Consider the following 9426-nt stretch of genomic DNA (forward strand, 5'->3'; position numbering starts at 1 on the left):
AATCAGATATTTTTTCTGTTATTTTTCTTATACTTCTTCTGTTGGGGATTGTTGTCAATGAGAAAGCAAGCTAATGGTAATTCTTACTGCCTATTTGTATTACTTTTCAAATAAAAAAATAAAAAAGCTTTCAGATATACATACATACATATACATATATACATATGTGTATATATATGTATATATATATATATATATATATATATATATATACATATATATGTATATGTATATATATATATGTATATATATACATATATATATATATATATGTATATATATATATATATATATATATATATATGTATGTATGTATGTATGTATGTATATATATATATATATATATATATATGTATATATATATTTACATGTATGTATATATACACGTATGTTATTTCAATGTGGGGCTTCGGAAGTTCGGGTGTACATCCTAACATCATTACTACGAAACAAGTGATCAGATGTACTGAAATAGGTGGTGGTGGTGGTGGTGTGTGGTGATGAGCGTAAGCCAGGAAGTGGGTATCTGCAGTCGAAGCCGTAATTTTTGCTCTATTTACAATTTAACGGATGCAAGACCAACTCCTTTCCTATTACGCCACCAGTGTAATGGGTAGTTCGTGAACATTTCTTTTCTTTCTTTTTTTATTTTTGATCATCCCTGTTACATATTGGAATAGAGAGAGGAATATCTGATGCAACGAGAATTCTGGTCATTTCAACTGGTGCATCACTAAAATGTTTAACGTGGAGAAAAATTGCTCTACGGATGAATTAAAGGAACACTTAACAAAAAGAGTAGGACCAAGATGGCAAATATTGGATAAGAAATAACTGAGTACTAATACTTTAAATGCAAAAAAGTTACATTTGAGAAAAACGTTTCCGAAGTTGGAAAGCAGTAGTGTTTAGTAAATTCCGAATGTTTAGATATCTTTCTGTAGTAGTTTATTTCTGAATTTTTGTTCCACTGGCTTAACCATCGATTTTTTTTTTTTTTCACTTTTAGATATCTTGAATATTCTGAATGTAGGCAAGATCTAACACTTATTCGAAATTACTTGAAACCCCTCCATTTTATTTCATGGTTTGCTTAGGCTACAGAAAAATTATGTTTGTTCTTTGTAGTGTTGATGCGTTCTGGGGATTTGAATTTTGTGTAAGTCCTTGCAAACATCTTGTAATTTCATCATTTATAATTATACTTCAAGGCCAACGGACTTCGCCTCGAGCATGTAGGGTTGGTATGAAAAGTGGATTGGGAGCTGTAATACAACAAATAAAAGTATTTGTTAAAAACATGACTGCTCGGTGTATGAAAAAACAAAAACAAAAGAGTATCTTCGGATGGCGCGTAAGGCCGGCCACACACGTGCAGTTTAAACTGACAGTTACAACTGTTCAATTATAACTGTCAGTTGAAACTGCACGTGTGTGGGTATCTCAGTATCAAAGAACCCCTTGTTGTCATCCACGTAAGTACTGCCTTTAATTGCGTTTAAATGCCCTGAACAGAAAAATGAGATTAAATATTTTGGCGAATGTTCCCAGATAAAATGCAAAGCTAGTAAGAAGGAAAGCAGATTTGAGCGTTTTAGTCGATTACCTAGAAATGTACGTATAGAAACCTCTGCATTTATAAAGAAAATAGATGAAAAGCTGCACCACCTGCAGCCAAGTATATCTTTAGGTGGTACTACCAAAGGATATACTATCTGTGGTAGTGTCATGTAAAGATGTAAATTGGTACCTCCCTCTACCTGTTACGCTACCAGAGAAAGTACTGTACATGATGATGATGGACATTCATTTCTGTCTTCGACATCTGCAACGCAGAACTGCACCATCTGTAGTTATGGCTCTCAATCTGGTCCATGGATCCCTACGGAGCGCAATGAGGAAGGGCACCGAGTTTCACTAGCAGGACGTCACAAACAGAAACCTAGCGATAATATGCTAAACGATTCTATTCAGTATTGAAGTGGTCTCTAGTAGACTGACAATCAGAAATACATATGAACGACATATTTGAGGAAATAAATTGAGAACTCCTGATCTTTTAGCATGCTATTTCTAGATGATAATTCAGAAAATAGGGTTTCTGGGTTTCCATGCTGTTTTCTTGTGCTGTATAAGGTGCATTCCCTGACGATATATCATTTGTTTAATTAGTCAATTTGCAGTCCTGGAATTCACTTTCCAGAAACTGCATCTTCTAGTAAGCCTGGAACAGCCGCAGGTGGGAACTATAGATTAGGGGACCAAGTATCGGTTCACAGGGCTGCACCCTTAGGGTAAGTACTACCTTTACAGTCAAATTCATTATTTTTGTAACATCTGAGGATACGCTCACTGTTCTTTGAACCTTATGATGGTCTTTTGTGATGGCGTCAAATTTCCCAATTAATTTTGTAACCTCACCACCTGGAATTACACCATCTACTTGATTTTGGTCATAATTATGTAACAGAACGAGTATAACTTGGAGTCGCACGATCTGTGACTACCGTGATCGACTGTCATCTCTCATTGGACCCCCTGACGCTGCCTGATGACACTCAGTCTCATCAAAACTTGACCTTTTTTTTTAACCATCTGCTCATCCCTGTGCCGTAACCAGAACTCATGCACCACCTGAGTCATTTATTTTCTTCAAAACTTGAACACTTTTGAACCACCTTCTGACTCATTACCACCTGTTACCCCTTAAACCAGCAGCCCAAGTTCTCATTAATGAATCCTTCCAGCGTTGCTGGAACCCATGCACTACCTGTCGCCGCCCGGTTGTCACCGCTTGAACAGCAGAAGAGCATAGCCAGCTGAAATGATATGGAAAACCTATACGCAAATGCCTTTCCAATAGATTGGCCTCAATGTATCGACGACATGAGCTGTCATCGTCCTCCCCTCTTCCTCCTCCACTTCCTCTTCCTCCTCCTCTACCTCTTCCTCCTCTCTTCGCCGTCCTCCCTTTCCACCCGCCCCTCCCCACACCAATCTTATCTCCCCTGCCAACTATCTCTCGCACCCTCCACCTTCACCTTCACCCTTTCATCCTCCTTCCCACCTTCAACCTTTGTATTTTTTTTCTTTCTTTTCAACTCTTGTAAACTTCTCTTCCACCCCATCTTCCCCTTCTCCCCGTAACCTTTATGTCTCTCACATTGTCTTCTTATGGAAGATTCTCACGATTACTATCTTTTGTTTGGAGATTCTGACGTTGCTATTCTTTCATCCTCTTGACCCGGTTTACCCCTTCTCCTTGTTGTTCCCTGGCGTCAATTATCACGCCTCGGTGACCCGATTGCGATTATTTATATTTATCTAGAGAAGCTGAGAGAAATGTGGGAAGGGAAGGGGAAACTGGAGTAGAAGAAGAATGGTGGTCCAAGTAATTGAGCGTGCAAAGATAGTATATGTGATGAGGGCGATGGGAGTCAGCAAGAGAGGCTGCAAATGACGGGATGAAAAAGTGAAAGTGGAAGTAGAAGACAAGAAACAAGCCAATGAGGATTGGTTGCAAAATAGAACACATAAAAAAGGAGAAGCAAAGCGTACTGTAAGATGAAAGGGGAGAGCAGATGTAAAGTAGGGTAGAAATTTGAAAGCTGATTTTTGAAAAAAAAAGTGAAAACAGTGAAAATAGTAAGGGTAGAAAGGAAAAGGTAAATGATGTAAGCAGACAGATATTAATGGAAGTAGAGGCAGTAAAGGGAGGATGGGTAGAATATTTCAGATACCTATTGAATGTGGAGGAGGATAGGGAGGGACTGATTGTGACAGTGGGAGAGGCTGGGGAATTGACTGTAATAAGGGAAGAAAATGATAGGGCGATAGGAAAGGATGTGATAAAAAGAGCCTTGAAATCGATGAAAGATGGTAAGGCACCTGGCTTAGATGGGTGTTACGTGAAGTATATAAGGGAGGAACAGTTATAGTTGATTGGCTAGTGAAGTTGTTTAATGTGTTGCCTTTGGGGGGAATGTGTCAGAGTAAGGGGCAAGTGTTTGTATAATTATTATACAAAGGAAAAGGGAAAAATATGAATAAAGTTTATTTAGGGGGATCAGTCTGTTACTTATTTGCATTTTTCTTTATTACCCCTTCCTTTCTTTTGCTTTGTCCTTCATTTTGACACAAATTCATACCGTTATCTTTTCTTTTTTGATTATCTTTACTTGCTTGCGTTTTTTTTAACCATTTCTTCAGATTCTTCCCTCTTACTTCCATTTGATTCGTCCTCCATTTTACACTTTCACGACATTCATTTTTTTCTCTTTGTCCTTTTACCTTTCGGTATGTTTCATCTCGAGTTACGTCTTGTGTTTCTTTCCCTCTTTTCATACCTCCCTTCACCAGGTTTCCACTCTTCTTTTCCCTCAGACTCTTCTCCCCCGATGTTCGAAGATTTCGGAGATCGCCAAGTCAGCCAACTTTGAGAAGTAATAGTCTCACTCTCTGTTTTCTCTTCAAGCGGGCTAATTCACCCCATTCCTCTCCCACTCTCTTTCCTCCCAATTCAATTCTCCCTCCCTTCCCATCTCTATATCCCTTCCCTCCTGCCTTCTCCCATACCCTTTCCACCTTCTCTTTAACATATTTTCCTTTTCGCTCTCTATTTTACCTCTCTTTACTTTCTTCTACTCTTTTCTCCCACCCATTCTCTCCTCATTGTTTTTCCTTCCCTTCCTTCGTGTATTGTTTCTTCTCCTTTCCCCTATCCTGCTATCACCCTCTCTACCTTTTTTCTCTCGTTTCCCTCTTATCTCTCTTTCACCTCTTTCTCTCTTTCCTAAATCCTCCTTCTCTGTCTCATTTTATCTCATTTCTCCCATGCGCCTTTTTCCTTTTCTTTGCCTTTTCCGTCGCTTCCCATTTATTTCCTTTTTTCCCTCTCTCCTCTCCTATTTTTCTATCTGTCAACCTCCCCTCCCCTCCTCTCCTTCCACCCTTTCCCTTTTCTTTCTTACCCTCACTTCCTTTGCCCCCTCTCCCCTTCGAACATCCCCCTTCTTCTCCCTTCTTCCCCTCCTTCTCCCTTCACCTATCCTCCTATCATTTCCTCTCTCATCCCTCCTTTCTCCTTATCTTATTATTGTTGCTACTGTATTTATCTCTGGTTTTGTTCTCACTTCTTCCATTCTCTGCCGTATCCTTTTTCTCTCTTCCCTTCTTTCCATCTCTTCCTCTACCCGTTACACCTCTTTCTTGCTTTCAACTGACACTCCTTTCTGTCTCCTGACTCACTTTCCTCCCTTGTTCTATCCTCTTTACATTTCCAGTTCCACTAACTCTACACCCTTCCCTATTCATTCCCCTTGTCTCTTCAGTCACCTTCTTTCCTTGCTCTTTTTTCCGTTTCTAGTTCCATTATCTCGGTTATTGTAACAGGTTCCTTCGGCACATGAGTCCTACACAAATCTGAATAAAATCACATCACCTGGCGAAAGGGGTTAACTCCCTTTCTTGCTTGCCCTTCTTTTCGTTTTCACTTCCTCTCCCTCCTCCTCCTCCTCCTCCTCCTCCTCCGCCTCCTTCTCCTCTCCCTTTCCCTCCCTTCCCGTCTCCACGTCTGAATCCCGACCCTCGCCAGTCAACTTATGATGAAGAAATCCCAGGAGCTAACTTTGATTATGTGGACGAAGAAATTTGCATATACATACACTCCCAGCTTTTTGTCACCGAGAGTCGAGGTTCGGGAGAGGTGGGGGAGGAGATGAAAGGAAGGAAGAGGGGAGTGGGAGAGGATGGTGGATGGAGGGAGGGAGAGGGAAAGAAAGACCCGAAGTAACGAAGAATGTTGCAAACTGGAACGGGGTGAAAGAGACAGGCGAAGAAGGAGGAGGGAGAAACATGTAAGAGGAAAGGGGTGGAGGAGCTGAAAATGATAAGTGTTTGAAAAAATAGGGTCGGGGAAAGAAGATGGGATGATTTGAGAAGTTGGGAATGAGTGTATCAGGACGTGAGGAAGGGTCCTCGATAACCGTGAAAAGGCTTCAGGGGGGTGGGGGAAAGCGAAGGGGGAAGATGAAGTAAGAAAAAATGATAAGTATCAAGGGAAGAAAGAAGAGAAAAGGGAATGCAAAAAATGTTCTGATAACCTCATCGACCAAGTAGGACAATGCCTTGACTTCATTCCAGTTGACCATGGTTTGAACTTACCCAGCAACGACCCCTGATTCAATGAACTATGGATCGGATTTTGTGGAAGGGAAAGTGAAGTCTGTAGAAAAAAAAAATGATAGTTATATATAAAAGAGTGCTGTTGCCAGTGAGTACTTTTTAGGGATATCTATTAAGGCTTGTGTCTAGCTACACGTAATTTCTTTGGTAGCGAAACGATTGATACTGTCTTGGTTTCAAAAGGAATGCTTCGCTCGGCTCAGAAGAAAGGCAAGATTGTCTTCAAGGTAACTTAGAAGAGATGTAACATCAGATGCCTCGAACACAAACAGACATTGTGTAGCAGATTTAAGATTCAAGAAGTGCAACTGAAAGGCATGGCAGGCTAGGAAGTGCAAGTAGAGCCGATCGTTCAAGGTTGTAGGTCTATCTTTAATTCTGGCTGCTGCACAACAAAAAGAGTAATTCTTTCCTCTTCTCAGTGACACCCACTTGGTAGCGAAGGAGTCTGTCTCGAAAAAGCACTGCTGTTATTCAGGCTGCCGTAACATGATCATAGTTAGCACCATGAAACTTTACAGAACTGCAGGTTAAGGATTAAAACCTTCTAGTTAGAAAGGAAGATTACTGTATTTGATATGCCAATATGTCATAGAAAAGTTTGTTGAAGAAGAGAGAGAGAAAAAGAAAAGAGAAGAAGAAAAAAGAAAGATAGAGTAACAAGGAGTTACAAAGAATCTCAGTACCTCAAAAAGATTTATAACCCATACCGAGGAGGCACCGTTAAAAGATTACCGGGGGAGGGGGGGGTCCCACTCGTACTTACACTAAGGTGTGTAGCGCCTTGTCTAACCAACATTTAAACTGTTCAATTGAGGAAGTATTTACCACGTCCTTTGGTAGTCTGTTCCAAGTGTTGCAGATTCTATAGGTAGAAAAGTCACCAACCTTGTAACAAGAGTAAGGAAGGGCATTCACGTTCAAGCTAACAAGATGTCGATAGTCAGTGTTATCAAACAATTGTAGTATTTTGAAAAATTCTCTTAACTGTCCTCGCAATCTCCTGGTTTCTAGAGAAGAGAGCCCCAAAGCCTTGAGACATCTCTGGTAGCCATGTGTCTAATGGCGGGGATAAGTTTCGTTGCTCGTGCCTGAACTCGTTCTAGCCTCTGCACGTCAATCCTCAAGTTCGGCGACCAGAACTGGACGGTGTATTCCAGGTGAGGACGAACCAGAGAATTGTAAAGTCACAAGACTATTTCTTGGTTCCGGTAACGAAAATGTCTTTTTTTTCTACTTTAATACGCTGCTTTGAGGACTTGAGGTCGCTGCTAATCAAGATACCAAAACCTTTTTCCAATTCTGCAATTGCTATGTTATGACACAAAAGAGCATAACCTGCCCTCTGGTTTGCATGCTCGATATGCATAATTTTGCACTTATCCAGATTAAATGGCATCAGCTACTTCTCAGACCACTCTCCCACTTTCTCTAAGTCTGACCTAAGAATTTCTACGCTTTCAGGTGGATTGACATTTGCTACCAACTTAGTGTCATCCGGAAACTTGGCTACGCAGTTCACAATTCCAACATCTAAATGATTGATATAGATGATGAAGAGGAGCGGACCTATTACAGATCCTTGGGGTACCCCACTGGAAACAGGAGACCAGATAGACGATGCCTCATTAATAACTACATGGTGTCTTCTATCTTTCAACCAGGCTTCAATGCGATTTAACACTGTTCTTCTAACACCCATGGCTCGAACTTTCGGCAATAACCTTTTATGAGGTAACTGATCGAATTTTTCCGCATAAACTACTAAAGAATTAGATGTCCGAATTCTTTAGTAGTTCATGCGGAAAAATTCGATCATTTACCAAACTGGAGAGGAGCTGAAGTGCTACATAAAGGTTTTGATAAATTCACTAGAAGAATTGTTGAATCAGCATATATTTCAACTAATAATTCATCGAATCATCGAGGAGGGTTTATCAATTTAGCTAAAGAAACTAGTATTTTAATTCTAAAGCACGCCAGAAAAACGACCTTTCCCAAGTATCCGAAAAGATAATTAGATTTAGTACATAAACTTCAATTGCAGTTCTACATACACTCTCTGAAGAAGTTCTACGCGAACGAAACGTTAGATTGTTTAGGGTTCCGAGCCTTCCCCTGTGTTTATGTTCTCCATCATCCAAATAATTTGTCTAAAATACTTATCAATATATATATATATATATATATATATATATATATATATGTATATATATATATATATATATATATATACATATATATATAAATACATATATATATATATATATACATATATATATATATATATATATATATATTTATATATATGCGTGTGTGTGTGTGTGTGTGTGTGTGTGTGTGTGTGTGTGTGTGTGTGTGTGTGTGTGTGTGTGTGTGTGTGTGTGTGTGTGTGTGTGTGTGTGTGTGTGTGTGTGTGCATATACACAAACCAATCATGATGAATGAAAAATGAAAATCAAGAATAAGGGGAAGACGTAAAAACTAAATTGGGTAGAATTTATAGTGCTTAGAAAATTGAAACGATTATAGACCAGAGATTTGTAAGAAACTTACTTCTAGCCATGTTAACATAAAGTGACTCAAGATCATTTGATTTCTCTCAAGCTGTTCGTTGCTTTCCAGAAAGGGCCGTAATAAATGAAACAAAGCTAGACCAATTAACACCAATTTATTGTCCCTTCACACGGTTATGACTCAAACTAGATCTAGATACAGTCCTGGTAGACCTGATGGAGGATAAAGAACACAATGTGTGACTAGTTTTAGAGCCCTAGATACATTTTAGGTGGCATTAGTAGAGTATGAAGTACAGAATGTGTGAATGATACCGCCAGAAGAATAGGTGGGAGTGGGATGTGCACAAAAGTGACAATGGTTGGCCGCGACAAGCTAATGAAACTTGCCTCTTACGGAATTGCCTGACACGAGAGAAAATGGGAATTACCCGTTACATGACAGGTGAGACACTGCTCTTTTTTCTATATTTTTTCTGTAAAGAAAAACACATTTTACCGTAAAGTAAAGATGGTGTAGAAAAAACGCATCAAATAATCGGCAATAAAAACTGTATTTGGACCAAATCATTAGTGTTTCAATACTTGTCGACGACTGTATCTGCACTGGACATCTTCCCACCACTTCTACACTTTGGCGTATCTTATAGACTATGTTCTGACAAAGGGTAGGTCGTTTTATAGAGACGAGGGAGCGAAGGAGGATCTCGACCGATGAAGATCCCCT

The 9426-nt window shown here is 39.6% G+C and overlaps 2 protein-coding genes across 2 annotated transcripts in view; both read right to left on the reverse strand.

The window, feature by feature from the left end:
• Nucleotides 1-2699: 2699 nt before the first annotated feature.
• On the reverse strand, nt 2700-7885 carry LOC143034834 (uncharacterized). The gene is made up of 3 exons (XM_076201179.1): nt 7640-7885; nt 7421-7528; nt 2700-2819 (listed from the first exon to the last, which is right to left on the reverse strand). Exons 1-3 carry the CDS (start codon nt 7883-7885, stop codon nt 2700-2702), a joined length of 474 nt encoding a protein of 157 aa, XP_076057294.1.
• A 952-nt stretch (nt 7886-8837) lies between these two features.
• Mp20 (muscle-specific protein 20 transgelin) overlaps nt 8838-9426 on the reverse strand; it is an 88011-nt gene continuing 87422 nt past the window's right edge. Inside the window, exon 4 of the mRNA XM_076201788.1 lies at nt 8838-9426. This exon is cut by the window's right edge and continues 339 nt beyond it. The gene's annotated coding sequence lies outside the window, so the exon portion shown is untranslated.

The sequence above is a fragment of the Oratosquilla oratoria genome, chromosome 18, assembly GCF_046742065.1.
Source record: "Oratosquilla oratoria isolate Oo_2021 chromosome 18, ASM4674206v1, whole genome shotgun sequence".
Classification (NCBI taxonomy): Eukaryota; Metazoa; Arthropoda; class Malacostraca; order Stomatopoda; family Squillidae; genus Oratosquilla; species Oratosquilla oratoria.